The sequence below is a fragment of the Psammomys obesus genome, unplaced genomic scaffold (genome assembly GCF_907164565.1).
Source record: "Psammomys obesus unplaced genomic scaffold, mPsaObe1.curated_primary_1811, whole genome shotgun sequence".
Taxonomy (NCBI): domain Eukaryota; kingdom Metazoa; phylum Chordata; class Mammalia; order Rodentia; family Muridae; genus Psammomys; species Psammomys obesus.
The window spans coordinates 25,461,385-25,482,457 of NW_026592118.1; the positions used below are offsets into that span (position 1 = coordinate 25,461,385).

General features: G+C 39.3%; 1 protein-coding gene across 2 annotated transcripts in view; it reads left to right on the forward strand.

Annotated features, from left to right (window-relative positions):
* Window positions 1-21,073, forward strand: part of Rundc3b (RUN domain containing 3B) — a 144,163-nt gene that overhangs the window by 83,675 nt on the left and 39,415 nt on the right. For both annotated transcript variants that reach the window (XM_055612665.1, XM_055612666.1), the window contains exon 7: window positions 11,287-11,455. In XM_055612665.1, the coding sequence (XP_055468640.1) occupies window positions 11,287-11,455 (169 nt within the window). The remainder of the gene's footprint in view (window positions 1-11,286; window positions 11,456-21,073) is intronic.

Sequence of the window (21,073 nt, forward strand, 5' to 3'; positions counted from 1 at the left end):
GACTGTTAAAGACTATAGGGACTTTGAAAGTTGAACTAAATGCATTTTGCATTATGATATAACTATGAGCCTAGGGAGGACAAGGAGGAAGAGTGTGGTGGTTTAATAAGATACACTCCGGTAGTCTTATGTATTTGGACACTTGGTTCCAAGTTGGTGGTGCTGTTTGTTTGGTGTGTGTGTGTGTGTGTGTGTGTGTGTGTGTGTGTGTGTGTCAGCAGGGGTGAGTTATGAAAACTTTACAACACGGAGCGATTCTGGAAGAAGTATGTCACTAAAGTAGGGTGTGGTGATCTGAATGAAAATGGCCCCATAGACTCATAGTGAGTGGCATTATTATGGCCTTATTGGAGAGTATGTGGCCTTGTTGGAGGAGGTATGTCACTAGGGATGGGCTTTGAGGCTTCAGAAGCTCAAGCCCGGCCTAGTGGATCACTTTCTCTTCCTGCTGCCTGCTGCCTGCCAATCCAGATGTAGAATTCTCAGCTACCTCTCTAGCACCATGCCTGCCTGTGTGCCGCCGTGCTCCCTGTGATGACGATAATACACTAAACCTCTGAACTGTAAGCCAGCCCCAGTTAAATGTTTTCTTTCATAAGAGTTTTCATGGTGTCTCATCACAGCAACAAAACCCTAAGACATAGGGCTTTCAGAGTTTATGACCTTGTACCACTTCTAATATACTCTCTCTGCCTCATGTTGTGACTGAAGATATGTTCTTTGCTTCCAGCTCCAATGACCTCCTGTCATACCACCCCTGTCATTATAGACTCAGAAGAACTGCAAGCCAAATAAACTTCTTCTTAAGTTTCTTCTTCTGGGTGTGGTGTTATCACTGCAACAGAAAAATAACTAATACAGTTTTTTAAAATTTCCCTTTTAGTAGAAGTATTATCAATGATCAATGCTCTAGTTGGGTTGAGGTGTCATTTTCTCTGCTAGACTGGTATTAGGATACCAGGATAGATAGCCAGTGTTCCAGTGAGAGTAGAGAAGGTGATGGTGGAAATGTTCGTGGAACGAGCAATGGTAGGGGCAGTGATGGGGGAGGTGAGGTAGTTTGTGTGCTAAAGATAGAATGAAAAGAGAAATAAAGAAATAGCAATCGAATATTAAACAGTTCCAGCTCACAGAGACCCCCAAAATACAGGGTTTTCCCTCCATTCTTTGAGAAAGCCTATCCAAAGGAAAACGAAAAAGAAAAGAATAGGAGGGCAAGGAATAAAAGAAAACAAAAAGAAAGGAGAGAGGCAGAGAGGAGGAGAGAAAGAAGAAATAGAGTGTGGCTATTAAACTGTCATTAACTTTTTGTTTTGTTTTGTTTTTCAGGACAGGGTTTCTCTATGTAGCCTTGGCTTTCCTGGACTCACCTTGTTGACTAAGCCAGCCTCTAACAGAGATCTGCCTGTCTCTGCTGGGATTATAGGTGTGCGCCACTGTGCTTGGCTCTGTCATTAACTCTTAAGTAAAGGAGGAATAAGTGAACAGGAGAGAGAGCTTGATGGAGATGAGAATATGAATGTAGTGTAGCTTGTTCTTGATTTTAGTTTCGTATCTCTCAGTTTTCCTTCCTGGGCTTCCAGATGCCCGACACACCCCTCCCTTCTTAAGACTGAATTTCAGATTCTGGCAAACAGTGAATGGTTTCTTCACAGGTCAGCTCACAGATGCCGGTCATTCCTCTGGGTGGTGTGTTAAGAGCATAGTTGAGAACACCCGCCCCACCTCAGAGCTGTCTTGGTAGGGATGGGTCCTGGGTGTCAGTCTGGGTTCATGGGTATGGCTGTGATTGCTGCTCTACCCTGGCGAGATCCTTCCATGTGTCTGTTGATATGCTGCTTGGGATCTGAGTCTGTACACCCTGGAGACTTTGTTCTAGGTTTCTACCTCACTGGTTCTCAGTTTCTTCCCCTCGAACTGGAAGTATCCTGTTGGTCTGGCTTTAGTAGAAGGTCCCATGATGTTTGCTCTGAGTTTCCTCAAAGTGCAGTTCACAGAAGGTCTCTTAGCAGTGGCAATCTCTTTAAAATGTCCCATACATGGCCGCTCTCTCTTTTCCAGGTAGGGGGATGACCCGAGAGCCCCTGGCCAATGCTTCTAACTTCCACCTAACTCCTCCCTCTCTTCTATCTAACTCCTCCTTCTCTTCCTTCTTATGGAAATGTTTGCTCCTGAAAAGTTCAGTGTATCTTTTCTCAGTCTCACTCACCTAAGCCTTATTCTGCCAGTATCTCCTCACAGGTAGAAGAGAGACTTCCCCAAAGTTAGCCCAAGATTCTTAACTTTTAAAGGACACCTACATTCGTTACTTTCTTGTTTTTATGGCTAACTATCTGACTTAGTCAAAGCAGGAAAGGTGTGTGTGGCTCTCCCTTTCAGAAGGCCCAGCATGTGGTCATTCAGTGTCAAGCTCTTGGGGAGAACCTCACGGTGGCAGAGCCACTTCTCAACCAAAGGCAGCAAGGAAGCAGAAAGAGAGGAAACAGGGAGCCATATAGTCTTCAAAAACATGGTATCAGGAACCTCCTTCCCACAGCTCTCTACCTTCCTGAGGTGCCTGTGTCATCCAGAAGCAGTCTCGCCAGCTGCACAACATGAGCCCAACCCTGGGGCTTCTGTGGATACTTCACACTGAAGCCAGAGTCATGAGAATCTCTTCTCCTCCACATTGCTGCTTTTGGGTAGAGAGTAAGACACGTTCACCTAGGAAAATTAAAATACAGAAAGGTAGAAAGAAGGATTCTGACACTAATCTACCCTCAAGAAACAGCTGTTCGAAGAAGCTTTTCTAATCTTTTCTAGTCTCAGGTACATTTTTCTTAATAAAAATACAAATAATACACACACATACTGTTTTCCCCTTTTTAAAACTATGTAAGAACAACTATCTGTGTCCTAAAATGTCCTTACAAGGAATCATGTATTAAATTGGAATATTTTAGTAGTTATGTTTGCCTTTTGGACTTTATTTGTATGTTTATTAATTACTCCATGCCGTTTTATGGCAAACATGCTTATAAAATGTTTACCATTTTATACAAAACCAGGATTTTCTCTTACATTAAAAGAATTCCTAACAAAGGAATTACTAGGATTATTAGCATATGTATTATTAGAGCTTTACAAATATACTGTAAACTTGCCATTCAGAGAGGTCATTTCTGTTTCAGTATATCAACTATATATGTGAATGCCCACTTCTTACTCTTTCCAAATAAGTATTAAGAGTGTGGCCACTTTTATAAAAGAAAATTGTATCATTATGTTTTGATTGCTAGAAAAGTTGAATATTTTACAATGTTAATTGAAATGCCTTTCTTTAAATGAAGGTATATTCTTCTGAAACTACAATATGAAATAAGTAAATAGAAAACATCTTAAAATATATTACATATTTATTTCAGTGTTTCAAGTTGTATACCAGTGAGAAAATGGTTGTTTTTATCAAGCTGCTTTTTGATAGTATGTTAACCATTTTTCTTACTGAGTATAGTTCTTCAAACTTATGATCCCATCATGCAGCTGACTAAGGCAGAATGATCTCAAATTCAGGACCAGCCTGGACTCTATAGCAGAGCAAGAAACATACACACACACACACACACACACACACACACACACACACACACACACTTTTCTTGAATATATTCTACACTGACATTTCTAGTAGATAATAATTGTTTTTCTTTTACGGTGCTTTCACTTTTTAAATTTTTTTTCCATCATCTCTCGATCCCTCTGTCTCTTCCTTCTATAAAAAAGAAAGTCTCATTATTAAGATGGGTGTCCTTGATCTCACTCTGTACCTTGGGTTGGCCCCTAATCCAAAATTTTCCTGCATCAGCCTCCCAAATAGCAGGATTACAGGCTTTGCCACCAGCTTAGGCTTTAGGTTTCTTTGCACTGATTTTCAAAATTTGACACTTTGTGTGTGCATGCATGTGTGTGTGCCTGTGTGTGTGCGTGTATGTGCACGCGCACATGCATGTGAGCACATAGTATACATATGTGTGTGGCTGTGTATGTCATAGCATGTACATGGAGGACAACGTGCCAGAGTCAGTTCTCTTCTTCTACTGTGTGAACCATAGGGATTAAACTCAAGTTTAGGCTCTGCAGCAAGTACCTTTATCCACTGAACCATCTCTCTGGCCTCAGTTTTTACTTTTAAACAGAATGGTAACAGCAGCTTATCATTCTTTTCTTTAAATGTGATTATTTCCCGAAGAAGTATATTTCCACATACAGTTACTGAGTCAGACCAAGTCTGATTTCACACGTTTTTAAACATCCTTTTCTATCCTCTACCCCCCACACCAGTTCTCTGTCTTCTTATTCCTCTTAGTGTGGTTAATGAACCGTTTTCTGTGATACCAGCCCATTGACGTGTGTGCTCCATCTCATCCTCTCCCTTCTATTATGTCTTTGCCCCAGCAATTGTACCCTCTCCCTCATTGCCCCTTTTTCTAGCTCCTCCCACACTTTACAACTCTAAAGACCTACTGGAAAACAAGCTCTCTTACTACCCAGTCACAACCCAGATCATTTCTGATGATCCAGAAATATAGGGCTTTTTCTCCACCAGCTTGTAAGTCTGCACCAGTAGACAGCAGCTGGGTGTCTTATAATTCAGTTGCATTTCTGTGCTGTCTAGCTCCTTTCTGTGAAGCACTCCTTCCTCCCAGGTGTGAGAAAGCCTTCATCTAAAATAGGATGGTATCAGACAAGGTAGGTCAGAGAATTGCATGATGACTGGTTCTAAGAGAAAAGGCAAGGAAGGGTTGAGGTGTAACTAGCTTCTACTGTGTGCTTTAAGGAACAGATGTTCTAGTAGCTGTAATAGATGAATGGAGTGAAAGGGAGGGAGACAGAAACATAAGGGGAGAGGGGAGGAGGGAGAGACAGACAAACAGATAGACAGAGACACATGATTCTGTTTTCTGAGATTTCTAGCACCCAGTATTAGAATCCAGCCTTTCATCTTTATTGCTCTGAAGCTGTTCCAAAACTACTTCAGGAGCCAAGGACAAAAGGCCAAATAACATTAACCTTATTGTTCTAATAACTTAGGAAAAAACAAGGACTACAGGTGTTATAAGCCAGTAACTATGGATGAAAATAAGTAAACAAGCAGAGTTGAGGCTCCTTCTCCCAGCTAGAGAGCCTTTTTTTATGAGGCTCCAAATTTGTTTATGCAGAAACTCACCACGCCTAACTTATCACAACAATATAAACATAAAGATATTAATTTCCCCCATTTTGAAAAACAGAAAACTATTCTTTATTCTTATTTGTGTCTGTCCTCTATCCCCTCTTTTTATTACAGCAGTTTCTCAGATCTTTTGCCATAGTTCCTCTTGACCTATTCAAACTTTTTTTAATATTTATTATTTATACAGTATTCTGCCTACATGCCAAAAGTGGGCACAAAATCTCATTATAGAAGATCATGAGCCACCATGTGGTTGCTGGGAGTTGAACTCAGGACCTTTGGAAGAAGAACCAGTGCTCTTAACCTCAAATATGTCATTATTAAATTGAACCCCTAATTTCTTCTACACAGGGCTTTTGTTCTTTTAGGTTTTTCATTCTTACTATAAAAGTTCTATCATTTATAATTGCTTCAAAGCTGTTCTTCAGCTGTCTCTGCTGTCACCTACATAACACCCGTCAGCAAGTCTTCGCAGCTCTGCCTTAACCTGCATCTGGACATTTGCAATAGTCTCCATGCCTTCTGTCTTTGCTTGCGGTAGTTTATTCTTGACCAAACAACAAGAGTATTCTTTTCACTGGTGAGTCATATCACTTTATTCCTCTTTAGAAAATCTCTGTTAACTTCTTTCAGAGTAACGCAAAGTAAAAGGCAAAGCTTTTTGGTTGGTCTAGTTTCTACTACATCTGGGACCTCATCTTCTGCTGCTTGCCCTTCCCACTGAGCTCCGGAGTGCTTCTTGATTCTTGAGCATTCCAGGCATGCCTGTCCCTTAGTGTCTGAGTCTGTGCCCCCTCTACCTGGGAACACAGTCTCTCAGTTATTTCTACCATTTTTCTAGACTTAATTACAGGAGATGAGGATGTAAATAGACCAACAGTTTGTGTACAATTAGAATGAGGTCAAAGGTAAACTTGGGGAAAGTAGTGGCCTGTTTGGTCACTATAAGTCTTAGAGACGGAAATAGGAACTGGAGCTCTGTTAATAATGATGGTGGCACACCGTGATGTCAGAACACTCTCGTGGCTTATATTAAAGCTTTGCTGAATACCACCTTACTCATGAAGCCTTCACTGATCTTCCCACCTAAAATAACATCCCACCCACGCTCTGTGCCTTTCCTCCGGAACTACTTTTCACACTATTCATTTTTGCTTAATATTGGTTATATTATTTGCTTGTTTCCCTCTACTGGATTAGAAACTTCAAAAAAGGCCATTGAAGATGTAAGACTTTTTATTCAGGTTTACATTACACTTTGAGCATAAAGCCCACACACAACTGTACTCTGCCTTTTCTCATGTGCCCCCAAGCTTGTCCCCTTTTCTTACCGTACAGTTTTACTTAAGTTTCCATATATGCATACATTATTTTCTTGAAACCACATATGAGAGAGAACATTTCAATATTTGTCTCCAAGACTGGCTTAATTAGCTTGATATGATTATTTCCAGTTGCATTCACTTACCTGCAGTGACAAAAGGCAAGGGTTTTAGTTTTGATTCACTCATCTGTCCTATGTGCCTAGAATAGTGCTTAGCACAGATGTGCAGTAGATATGCTAAGACAGTTAAATAATACATCTTCTAGATTTTTTCTAGTGTTTATAAGATTAAAAATATTTGGAGGAGATAATACTTGTAGAAATTTCATCAAAGCTTACCAGGTTAAATATCTTATACTCTATATTTGTCATATGCCTGTTAAAATTTAATTAATAAAAGAATCACTGTCCTATATTAAATAAGAATCTATTTAATAATTTTAAATAAAAAGTATTAGTATTAAATAAAATATCTCTTTGTATTAAAATTCCATTTATTCTTATTCTTCAACATAAATTCCTAAAATATTTTTTCTTTAAGATACTTATATTAAGATTATTTTTATTATTTATTTTTGTGTGTGTGTGGATAATTTACCAACATGTGTCTGCTGAGTATTTAGGGCAGAAGAGGGCATCAGAGACCCTGGAACTAGAGTTAAAGATGTTTGTGAGCTACCATGTTGGTGCTGAAAACCCAGGTTTCTGGAAGAGCAGTCAGAACTCTTAACTACTAAGCCATTTCTCCAGATCCTCATTTTGAAATTCTTAAATAGAACTTTCTACCGAAATATTTGAAGAATTTCTGTATCTTTTAAACTAAAAGTATACCTTTAAAAAATTGTAACTTATTAACTACACTGTACCAAAACTTACAGACTCTCCTAGTTTCCATAAACTTACACCCTATTTAAATTATTTTATTTACTTATTTTTACATTTTATGGTATAATTATGTCATTTTTTCCTTCTTTTCCTCCCTCTAGCCCCTGCCATGTCCTATATTTTACTTCCCAGTCACTCAAATGATTTGAACATTTGTAGCTCTGGCCATTAAAACATTGAAAGAGTAAGATGCTGTTAAGAGTCTACTGGAGAACTTATTAGGGTGGCCTGAACAAACGACTTAATCTCATTTTCTTCCTTTGTTGGATGACTATTTATTTAAAGAACTTGCTAATGGTACTTGATGTGTTTTTTTAAGAGAATTAATGATAAAATATTAAGATATATGTGTAATGCTTGAAGAAATGGGAAACACTGTGCGCTCTAATTATTTCTTCTCTTGCCTGACCCTAGAAAGAACTTTCTTATTATCATCTTTCCTTTTCTATTTTTGTAGGTAATCATTTCCTGAATACTTGACAAGGATGTAGGTAATAAGAAATAAAAAAAGAATGAACAATAAAAAGTTGTAATTGCAGTTGAAGATGCCGTTAGCAACTCTGTTCTAATGAAGGCAGGAAATTGTGATCAAAACTGTGGTCAGATGGAAATTCAGGAATTAAAATGTATTTGAATTATTAAAAAAAAGAAATTAAGCATTTTAATACCCTTACATAATTATCTTCCTGATTATTAATAGAACTACTATATTGAAGAGGGTTCCACCTTCTCATTTTCCTTTTTTAATGTTAGTGTTTTAGTTATATTTATCTTGTCAGTCTTTAAGATGGGGAGAAAAAGAGAAGACGTGCAGTTGCTTAGGTCATGGGCCTTGCATGGAAGTCAAGGGATGTTTGTTATCCTCTCCTAATGTGAGAATCCTACAGATGGAACTCAGGTTATGGGGTTTGCTGGCCAGTGTATTTACCTGCTGAGTCATCTCAACAGCCCTGATTGTATTTTTTTAACTTTTTATTTCCCACAAGTTCTGTGCCACCTTTAGCTCAGAACATTTTGCAGGCAGGACAAATTGTAGGTGGAAGGTTTTTGTGGCTGAGTTGGTAGCCCAATACTTCCACTGGAAGCCTTACCTGATTATATTTTTAAATTGTTTACTTTTCAAATTAATGCATATGACCCAAGGACAACTGCTCATTGAGCAAACTTGTTCTCAGACTTTGGGTTGATGTATTAAAAAGTAATATTGTTAGTGAGTGACTTGTAAAAGATTATGAGTTTAACACATGTAGTTATCTTATATTCTACTGAAGTAATATTGTAGAATATATATATATATATATATATGTACAGGAACAAGGAGAATAGGAGAGTTGTCACTGCTTGATAACAGATAAAGCACTACTAGCTGAAAGCTTACTAAGTTCTAGGCCTTGCTCTAGCTGTTGAGGAAAAAGCTGTAAATAACCTAGACAAAAATCTGATCCCTACTGTACCTTACATAATAGAATATTTAGGTTATTGCCACCAATAACCTAAACATTATATTTTAATATTAATATATAATATTATAATGTCATAATCATTTCATGTCCTCTAAAGATTTACTTAACTCATAAATAGTATGGTTATGTTTGGTGTGTGTGTGTGTGTGTGTGTGTGTGTGTGTGTGGATGTGTGCCACAGTGTACATGTGAAGGTCAGCAAACAACTTTCAGAAGTGAGTTCTGTCCTTCATCATGGGTCCAGGGAATCTAACAAGTCATTAGGCTTACAAAAGGAAATGATTTTACCATCTGAATCATCATAACAGTATTGCCAGCCAGCATTTTTTAGCGGCACTTTAAAATATGTTTCAGATTCATTTTATAGGTATAGGATATAGCTGGGTTTGCTTTGTAGTAGTTTCACTCCTAGTAAATAGTTTTAGCTCATTCATACTAACCTTTGACATGCTTTTGAATGAAGTCTATTACTTTTGTTATGGGGTTTTTGGCTTTCTGTTTTGTTTTGTTTTTTCTCTTCCACCTTACTCCCTCACATGGGATTCTCTCTTATTTTTCTCTCTCTTTCTCTTTCACTTCTTCTCTCTTCTCCCTGCTGCCCTACCTGTCTTTCCTGACAGGTTGTCAGATGTTGCTTGGGCTGGCCTTGCTTCCTGGGCTCAAGTAATCCTAGTGCCTTTGTGTCTAGGTTTGTTTTACTGTGTGCTCAGATTGGTTGTTGTAGCATTTTCCTCTATTTCATTGTCATCTTCTCCTCCTCCTTATCCTCCTTTTCTTCTTAATACCTAGATTAACAGTTACTACAACTACAGTGCCCACTCTACTAACTTTAGCTAACACGATTACACTTTGAAACATCTTAGAGGAGTAATTATAGCATAATCTTTTTACTCTGTTCTTTGCTTTTATTCTCTGGAGCTGGTGATTGAACCCAGGTCCTCATGAATACTAAGATTATGCTCATTCATGTATTCACATCTCCAGCCTGTGTGTTATCTATTAAACCATTTATTGTATTCCATGTTATATATTTTGTTTGGTTTTTATATACATGTGTTGTATTTTATTTTTTATGCATTCATGAGTGAAATTGACTTTTCTTATAATATTGACTTAAATAAAGTTATATTGGTGGTATCATGAAAGATTTTTTGTTATCCAAAGCTTTATTGAAAATTTAAAATGTCTTGAACATTTGATAAATTTAGCCTTATAAGAATATTTATATGACATGATTATAGAAATTGTTTTATTTCTTTTATTTTTGAGATTATAATATAATTATACCGTTTTCCCCTTCCCTTACCCCCTTCAAACCTTCCCATATTCCCCTTCTTGCTATCTTTTAAATTCATGGCCTCTTCTTTTATTAACTTATTATATGCATATATGTATATATACATAATAGATATTTCTAAATAAAACCTGCTCAGCCTATATAATGTTTCACATATGTATGTTTTTAAGGCTAACCATTTGCAATTGGATAAGCAACCAGTATGCACTTCTCTGGGAAAGATTTTCTCTGTTCGTGGGAATTGTTTTAAATTACTGATTTAATGTTCAAATTTTCTTTTTCTTACTGATTCTATTAGTAAATTATTAATTCTGATTCTATTAGTAAATTAGTTTAACATTTTCAAAATTTGTATATTAATGATGTTTAAAGAACTAATTTTTAAAATATCTTTTAATACTCTTCTTGAACTGGGAGATGGCATTACTTTTTATGTTTTTAATTTTCAGCTTTATTTTTTCACTATTTCAAACCTTGATTCAGATAGTCAACATTTTCCTATCTACTTTCTTTCTTATCTCTCATTTTCCACCTTACCTTGTTTGTTTCTGTTATACAAGTATCATGCAGAATTTTAAATATGGATTCTGATGGGCATTCTCTCTGTTTCTACACCTGTCCTGGAACAAAATGTTGAGGAGTAACTGGCTTTTCTAAACTTGTCACCTTCTCTCTGACAAAACTGAGCTGCTCTTGCTGACTTTGTTGTGTCCACCATCATTTGCTGGTTGTAGAGAATGGATGAGCCATTGCTTACGGCAATAAAAGAATCCCACTACAAAGCCATTCATACTTATCTGGAGTTTCTCATTTTCTCTGATAATTGTTTTTCTTCTTTGGGCATGCTCACGTGTTTTATGTTAACGCTTTGGATTTGAAAATCTCACTTTAAGGGTTGTGATCTAGACCTGGCTTTGTGACAAGGAAGTCAACAGGCCATGCCAGCTTGCCATTTTGTCAAGACACTTAAGTCTTTATAGTGGAATTGTTATAATTCTATCTCTGCCACTAACTATTTTCGAGTTTGCTCACCAGTGCTTACAAAACAGAAGTGTTAATTCTCAGAGTCAACTTGGGACATGCCATGTCACTTTCTTCTTCCCAGTTCTGATAGCATTAGCAGTGATGAGGAGGAGCTCAGGACTTTCGGGAGCAGTGACAGTGACAGCAGCACTCCAGAGAATGTGGGGCCACCTCTTATCATGGATGAGAACAGCTGGTTCAACAAGTGCAAGAGAGTAAGGCAAAAATATCAGCTCACCCTGGAGCAGAAGGTATTTATAAGTTGTTAAAAGTCACTTTATTTAGCTCTGTGTTTTGTCTTTAAATTGTCACTATTCAGAGATCTTTTAACTAAAGAATATTGTGTACTCTCTGCTGCCTCTCCTTTATTTCTGAATTGAAATCTTATTTAAAAATAGAACTGTGAGGCAGCAGATTACAGGCACCCAGCAGAAACCCACTAAAAGACTCAAAACAACTGAGAAGGCGAGTCATGGAGGCAGCCTACAGTTAGGAGCAGACAGTAGGATGAGAGTTGGGGACTAGTTAGGCTACATAGCAAGACTCTATTTTAATAAAACCAAGGCTGAGTAGGGATAGCTTAAAGGCAGAGCATTTGCATTGCACAAAGCACTAGATTAGATCCCTGGCACCACAAAACAACAATAAAACGCTGGAGGAGAAGCTGCTCCAAGATCTGACTGTAGGAAAACAGTGAAGCTTAGCATCCTGCACGTGGCTTGGAGAAATTCATGCCCTTTGATGGTGGGATAACCTGCCAGCATTGGTTGTATGCGAAGTTGGAAGTGAAAGAGGAAGAGACCCAGTGAGCACAGCTGGACACCAGCACTGTGCAGAAGTGCTGGGGGAACACAGAGACCCAGACTGAACAGGATGACTCGGCTGAGAATTTCTCAGCACTTCCCAGCATATATTTAGGAAGCTACTTTGAAAAAGTCTTGTCTGAGCTCGCTGCTGTGGGAATCAAAGGGCTCTGCACCCTGTTTCCAGAAACTGACAATAAACATAATTGTGCCTGGTCCTCTGGGAGATTATGTGAAATAAACTGACAGAGAATTCTGTTCAGAGTGAAACCTGTCTGTGACAGGGAGGAGAACTGAGTACAGTTCCCCTTTAAGACTGTTGGTAGTTCTGCTCAAGAGATGAGTCTTGAAGCTCTGCAGCCCTGGGCATTGCCAGTGAATGGCAGGACCCATGTGCCCCAACCCTGTTGACTTATAACCTCTTAGCCTCCCACGACACTCCTAGTGGCCGTCGCAGTTAGTGCTAGGACTCTTGATGTCCTATAGCATCATTGCACCCTCCTCACCCTATGGAGTGTGCAAAGCAAGTGTCTCCAGAATCAGCCTGCAGGGACTGTGTGCCAGCTCCAGATCTTACTCCAGGGCACATAACTAAGAAACATGGAGAGAAACTAGTCGCAGAGAAAGACAGTGGCAGCTGCTCCTGTTCACACAACCCATCACTTCAGTAGAGAGGAAATTTTCATTTTTATTTTAAGATTTCATTTTTTCTTTATTTGTTGTGTGTGTGTGCATGTCTGTGCACACACACAGGATGCAAATGCCAGAGCATGCGTTAGGAAGCCAGGACAGCTTTTGGGAGTAGGTTCTCTCCTTCTGTGGGCTTGAGGGATTTAACATAAGTGACCAGGCTTGAGCACCATGCACTTTCACCTGTTGATTTCTGAGAGTCCTTACCTGATTTGCTTGTAAACGAATGGAAAAGCTCATTGATGAGGTTCAATTCCTCATAATCCAAACTTCCCTGAGCAGGGCTGTGTCAGGGACCATGTCGTCAATGAATGAGCCTTTACAAGACATTCTGTACTAAAACTATAATAAAAGCAGACAAATACCCATCTCAGCAGATGCTCATTGACAAAATTCAGTGTATAAACAGGAGATATTAGTGCAAAAGGGCATGATTTTTTAAAAATTTCATAATTCTCTTGAATTGATTCCAAAGTTCCAAAGATATCAAAGTGAAAGACATACCAAAGGTTTTTAAAAGAATGTTTTTAAAGAATACCTAATGTTTTTTGTTTTGTTTTGTTTTTGGTTGGCTTTATTTTATTACAATTTTTGTTATTTTTGCTGCTTTTTTGGATGGAAGGGTGGGGAAAGGGGCAGATCTGGGAGGACTTAAGAAATTAGTGTGATTGGCGTACATGATGTGAAATTTCCAAATAATCAATAAAAATGTTATGTTGAGGGAAAATATAAGAACTATAATTGTGTTTCCTTCTTAATTTAGTAAGTCTATTATGTTTGGTGTTCTGTATAGATCTGAGCATATAAGCTGTTTCTAATTTGCACTGAATTCTTTATCACTAAATTGGGTAATGTTTTAGAATGTAAATATGCATTGGCTATTAATGTCTGATTTCATAAAAGAATAAATATAAATAAATACATTTTGCAAAAGAACGACTACTTAATGAGCAGTCATAGTTTGACATGAATTTAATCTCAGTGCTCAGGAGACTGAGGCAGGTGAGTCACTATTGGATTTGAGACCACCCTGGGCTACATAGTGAATTCCAGGCTATCATGGGCTATATAGTTAGACTTTTGTCTCAAAAATTAAAATATATTCTGAAACAGAGCCCAAAAATATTTAGGGGGAAGGGGAAGTTCGATAAGAGTCTTTAAAATGAAGTTAGAAGCCTCACCAATAGAGTGGATCAAGCAAAAGAGAAAATATCAAGGCTTAAAGACACACACACATATGTATGTATGTATGTATGTATGTATGTATGTATGTATGTATGTATGTAATCATTAAAAACTAAAGGTAGGTAGATCTGTAGATAGGATACATGCACACACACACACACATATATATATATATATATATCGAGAAAGAGAGAGAGAGAGACTAACTAAGCATAAGTATATGCTGATTCGACATAGAAAAGAGGCTAATGATATAGAAAACCCTTGTAGCGAAATAGAAAATTTCCCAAAGCTTGAGAAACACATGGACAACCAGGTACAGGAGGTATTTATAGCCCCAAATAGACGTGGGCAGAGAATAACCTCTTTGTGACATGGATAACTGCCAAAAGTCCAGAACAGCAACAAAGAAGACTGAAAAGCTGAGAAGCTTCAACTCGCATTGAATAGACCTTTCCTTAGAGCCAGGAGGGCATGGAATAGTGTATGTGACAGATGGGAGAAAAATAACTGCCAGCATTTATTTGTGGGCCTCCCAAAGTTAACCTTCAGAGAAAAAAGTCTTTCCCAAATAAGCTTAAGCTGAGGTAGCTGGTGACCCCTGAACCAGCACTACAGAAGGTAACTAAGGAGACTGGTATGTAGCTCAGATGGTAGAAAGCTTGCCCAGTGACCACAGAGTTAGAGAGAAAGGGAGGAAGAGTAGAGATATGATCAATGATATATGCACATATAAATCCCAGTGACACCGTCAATGTGAACAATTAACGTTTGTTAATAACTAGCATAAAAATAACAGACAAAAAATTTAAAAAATAACAGACAAGTTTTAGAAGTTTCTGTCAAACTTTTCCTAATTTTGTTAGAAAAATGAAACTTTTAAATTTTGTATCTTAATTTAAATATTTGAGATGTTAATTTCTGTGAGCAATTTTATAAAATATTACTTATAAAAATGCATTGATTGCCTTAGCACATAGTTGTCTGCCTTTTTTCCAACATAATATTTTTATTATTTGGGAATTTCCATATAATGCACCCCAATCATACTCACTTCCCACAAGAGTGGCCCCTCACTCTTGTAACCTTTCCTCGAAAAGGAAAAAAAAACGAAAGAAAAAACAGAAAACAAAACCAAAAACCCTACAAGTCCAATTTGAATTGCCCATATACTCACTGGGTCGAACTCCCAGTACCAGCACCTCGAAGGAAACCAAGTCTTTCCCCAGCCACACGCCTGCCAGAAACTATCAGTCGTGGAGAGCTACACTTCATCATCAGCACAGTTTTTCAGAGGTTCCTTTAATGGCTTACCATGTAGGCTGGGGTTCTCACAGGCGCGTTCCATGACTTTCCTTCACACTGAGTCTGCAGTCATCAGTACCACTGCAAAAGTAGCTTCCTTGCCCTTTACAGTCAGCAGGAACAGATCGTGGACTTCTACATGATAGTACCAATCATAAACATTCACATGGACTCTGGCATTAGCATGTGCCATGGACCTCAACATGGTCTCCAGTGGCAGAACAGACCACACACATGGCCCTCTGCCATGACACAGGCCATAGAGACCATCATAGCCCTTGGTGGCAGCATGGACCATTGACACCAATATGGTCTTTGGCATCAGTCTGGCCCATGAACATCAACATGGCTTCAGAGGGCAGCACAGACCACGGACAGCCACATGCCTTTTGGTGGTAACTCAGACAACAGACATCAACATGGCCTACGGGAGCACAGATCATGTCCATCCATCAACACAGCCTCCATCAACAGCTTGGACCATGGACCTCATCATATTCCCTGATGGCAGTTCAGACCACAAACATCAATACAGCCCTCTGCCATAGAAAGGACCACACACACACCCTCATGGCCCTTGGTGACATCATAGGCTGTGGACATCAAAATGGCCTCCAGGGCAACAGAGGCCTGGGACACCAACATGGCCCTCAGTTGCACTATGTCCCACAGACACCAATATGGCTTCAGATAGCAGCATAGACCACAGACCTCTATCTGGCCTTTGGTGGTAACACAGGCCGTGGACAGAAGCACAACCCCCAGCTACAGCAGGACCAGGGAGCCCAACATGGCCCCTAGCAGCAACACAGCCCACAATCATCAATATGGCTCTGGTAGCCCCACAGAAGCATATAATCTGCATGGCCTTCAGTGTTAACATGGGCCATGGACACCAACATGTCCATCAGGGCTGTATGGCCATAGACATCAACATGGCTGTAGGCGGCAGCCCAGACCACAGACATTCACATGAACCTCAGGCTTCAACACCAAGACTTGTTTCAGATATCCTGCTGTTGCCCAGTCAGGGTGATCCTGTGGCGAGGCAGGGCATCTGGAGTTCTGCACGAACTCCACGGCGCTGCACACCTCCTGCTGGCTTCGACCTTTGTGCTTGTAGGCTTCAGGTAGGACTATGCTCTCCAGAACCTGCCCTGTTCAGCAGTGACATCTGGATCTGTAGGACTGGCTCCTCCACACACTCTAGGAGCTCGTGGATGGAGTAGATGCTGGGATGGATCTGGGCCTGGATGGCTGCTAACCAGGTCAGCCCTGGGTCTTCCTGGCATTCTGCCCATGTGAGCCTTTTTGTCTGCCTTTTAAAGTTGATTATTTTAGCAATTCTTACTTCCTAAGGACTGAACTAGTCAAACAAAACTCTTCATAGAAAAACTCAACTGCAATTGAGTTTATAATCTTCAGTTTTAAAATACGTTTAGATTTATTTTACTCACATGAGTTCTTTGCCTTCATGTATTGTCTGTGCACCACATGTATGCCTGGTGCCCGAGGGAGTGGGTGCTGAAAATCAAACCTGGTTCCTTCACTTGAACGACAAGTACTCTTAACCACTGAACCAACTCTCCAGCATTACTTTTTACCACATTCTTTTTCTTTTACTTATACTCCTTTTTAAAATTTAACATTATTCCTTTTTTAATTTATTTTTTTATTAATTACAGTTTATTCACTTTGTATTCCAGCTGTTGGCCCCTCCCAATCCCACTCTCCCTCCCTCTTCCCCTCCCATGCCTCTCCCCAAACCCACTGATAGGGGAGGTCCTCCTCCTCTTCCATCTGACTCTAGCCTGTCAGATCGCATCAGGACTCGCTGCATTGTCTTCCTCAGTGGCCTGGTAAGGCTGCTTCTCCATCAGGGGAGGTGATCAAAGAGCCAGCCACTGAGCTCATGTCAGAGACAGTCCCTGTTCCCATTTCTAGGGTACCCACTTGGATACTGATCTGTCATGGGCTACATCTGTGCAGGGGTTCTAGGTTATTTCTATGCATGGTCCTTAGTTAGAGTATCAGTCTCAGAAAAGACCCCTGGGCCCAGATTTTTTTGGTTCTGTTGCTCTCCTTGTGGAGCTCCTGTCCCCTTCAGGTCTTAATATCTCCCCCTTCTTTCATAAGATTCCCTGCACTCTTCCCAAAGTTTGGCTATGATTCTCAGCATCTGCTTTGATACCTTGTTGGATAGAGTCTTTCAGAGGCCCTCTGTGGTAGGCTCCTATCCTGTTCCCTGTTTTCTTGAGTGATATTTGTAAAGAGAGCCCTAGAGAATTTGTAATAAAAATATTAGAACAATAAAAATTGCAATCAGAAAAAATGTTTACAAAATAAATTTACAAATATAGAGTCCTTATATATAAATACCTTCTCAAATATAAACATGCTGATATGATAGCTACAAAAATTTTCATAATCTATATGAAGAGAGTGTGTGAACCCTGTTAAAAGAAACTGCTGGTATTAACAAGAAATCAGACTTAAGATTTTCTGTTCTAAAAACCTGAATGACAAATAGAACACAAATTTTGACAGTCTCATGCAGATGTTTCTCTCAAAAACAGAGAGACCTGAAAACATCAGGAATAGCTCAGGAGTTTATGCCACTCCAGGCACTATGCTACAGGTTTAAGACAAGGGCTTGGCCATTTAACTTCACGTGTGGTGTTTCAATAGCCTTGAGGGAGGGGGGAATTACAGAAACAGGCCCATTATCATTCAAGATGGAAATAGGACCCAAAAGACAGGAGTAAGTGAAAAATGGCAGAATAAATAATTACATGGGTAAATACACCTTGACTGGATTAAACAATGAAAAATAATGGCTAATAATGAGGTAACAGTGGTATGCTAGAACATGCTTAACACCTGGTTCTTGCAGAGGAGACAGAGAAAGACACCAGTTTTTAGTGATGCCAGCTTCTCTAGGTAAACTTTATTATAGCCAGCTTCATGGAATCAGGATGACATTACTCAATGTAAAACTGAGAACTGCCGCACAGCAGAACACTGCTGTGTGGTCCTGTAGATGTTTGAAATAAATGTAGATGAACATAAGAACATAGACAGTAATGAAATAATCATAAAGCCGTAGAGTTTGAGTGATTACACTGATTTTACACGGTTCAGTTAACTGTAAGTTCATGTGATTTAATTTTTAATAACAGCACTTATTAAAATAATAGCTGACTTAGAAAATGTCTCAAGTTTCACAGTTTGTTCTCAAGAGCCCTCACAAGCTGGATGCTGCCCAACGCTAAGGGGATGAAAGCAAAGGGGAGCTGACGCGATGAACAGGCTGCAGAGTGGTGATAGAGGCTGCGACCTTTGGAGCTTTGATTATACTTAGAAGATATTATTGTAACATGCATGTATGTTCCCAAAGTTAACACCTATGAACTGTGATTAGAAGAAAAAATTTAGAGAATTTAACTTCCAAACTGGTAATGGGGAAGCAAAGAAATGAGGAAAACCTGACGAATACAGTGGAAAGTCAGCCTGGATGTAACTCCGTTGACAGAGTGCTTTCCTTGCGTTCACCATGCCCTGTCTCCCATCCCCAGCACTACACAAACTGGGTGTGGTGGCACACACCTGTAATCCTGGCACTAAGGAACAGAGGGAGGAGGATCAGGAATTCAAGGTTAGTCTCAGCTACAAAGCAAATGCCAGGCCAGCCGGGATTCATGAGACCCTATGTTAAAAAATAATAATAGTAATAAGCAATTCAAGAACAATATTTTTTATTTAATTATTTTTATTTTTATTAATTACAGTTTATTCACTTTGTAGCCCCCCTGTACCTCCCTCCCTCCTCCCCTCCCAATCCCACCCTCCCTCTTCCCCACCTGTGTCCCTCTCCCAGCTCACTGATAAGGGAGGTCCTCCTCCTCTTCCCTCTGATCCTAGTCTATCAGGTCTCTTCAGGAGTGTCTGCATTGTCTTGCTCTGTGGCCTGGTAAGGCTGCTCCCCCCTCAGGGGGAGGTGATCAAAGCACAGGCCAATCAGTTCATGTCAGAGACAGTCCCTGTCCCCTTTACTATGGAACCCACTTGGACACTGAACTGCCATGGGCTATATCTGTGCAGGGGTTCCAGGCCATCTCCATGAGTGGTCCTTGGCTGGAGTATCAGTCTCAGAAAAGACCGCTGTGCCCAGATTTTTTGGACCTGTTGCTGTCCTTGTGTAGCTCCTGTCCTCTCCAGGTTTTACTATCTCCCACTTCTTTCATAAGACTCCCTGCACTCTGCCCAAAGTTTGTCTAAGAGTCTCAGCATCTGCCTCGATACCCTGCAGGGCAGAGCCTTTCAGAGGCCCTCTGTGGTAGGCTCTGTCCTGTTCCCTGTTTTCTCCCTCCTCCTATGTCCATCCTCTTTGCCCTTCTGAATGGGGATTGAGCATCTCAGTCAGAGTCCTCCTTCCTGATTAGCTTCCTTAGGGGTACAGATTTTAGCATGTTTATCCTATATTATATGTCCAATATCCACTTATGAGTATTAAAAAGTAAAAGAATAGAAAAATTAGGATGTACAAGCAGACCTAATTATATATAAGATTCAACATTGATGGAAAACAAATCATATCAACTTGCCAGTTAAAACAAATTATTTATTAGGAAATTATAAAATATATGCTAGTTTTAAGCAACACACAGTATACTGACATGCAAGAAAAATAAAACTACAGAAATAAACATAATTGGAAAATTTTAGTTCAAAGGATTCTTTGTCATTAAACATAGACAAAAGGCATTATTGAGACTAAAATAAGACATTTCCTTTTCTTGTTCTTTGTTTCCCAATGTAGAGTTTTACACTGGCCTCAAACTTGCATAAATTCCTCTGTTCCTCGCTCCTGGGTGGTAGGATTATGGGCATAAGCCTCCATGCCTGGAAATACTGCCTTTTTATTTAAATATTTTAAATTTTGCGAATTCGCTTATGAGTGGTATAATGACATCATCTCCACGTCTTCTTGTTCTCCTCCCCCTCCTATGTTCCCCTTCTCCCTCTGAAATTCCTTAGTCATTATTGCTACACACAAAGTACATATAATACGCAGCCTATCGATACTGTCTTTTTTAAAACAACAGTTCCCAAGAATATAAAATAATTCTGAATTCATACACATCTGATACTGTGTCAATAAAACTATGAACCCAAAATTAATAGACTAGCCAAAAGAAATAGCTAAATAAAAGTTATGCTTATTTTAATGGTTTTCAGAATAATTTATAGATTGAGTAGAGAAAAGATTAAAAAGGTTGTGGTGAACTTTAACAAAACAATAAACTATCTACAATAGATTAAATTCTGATGGGTAGGCTATTAATTAATATTACATAATTAATTTAGTGCACCTTCTTGTCGAACATAAATGGAACAGCTATAGAACTTTCAATAAGCATAACCAGGGTGCAATACTGATATTCCAAATACCACAGGTGGTGTGGCGTTGGTGGTATGGTGGTGAGCATAGCTGCCTTCCAAATACCAAAGACACAGTAGCCATCAAATATTACACTACAATAAAGGCAGAAAGCAGCTCTTAGTTACTTTCTCATGGCTGTTATAAAATACCCTGACAAAAACAACTTAAGGAGAAAAGGCTTATTCTGTTGTGTTTTCTGAGGATGCAAGCAATTGTGATGAGGAAGATATGGCAGAGGGGGAAGAAGCATGATGAGAGGACCATGAAACTAGTCAAACTGAATCCAGAGTCAGAAAGTAGAGAATGAACAGGAATTGGGTCAGGCTCTGAAACCTCAAGTCCTGTTCCCCGTCACCCACTTCCACCATCAGGGCTTCACCTTTTGAAGGTTCCACAGCCTTCCAAACAACATCAACAAATGCAGATCAAATGTTCAAACACAT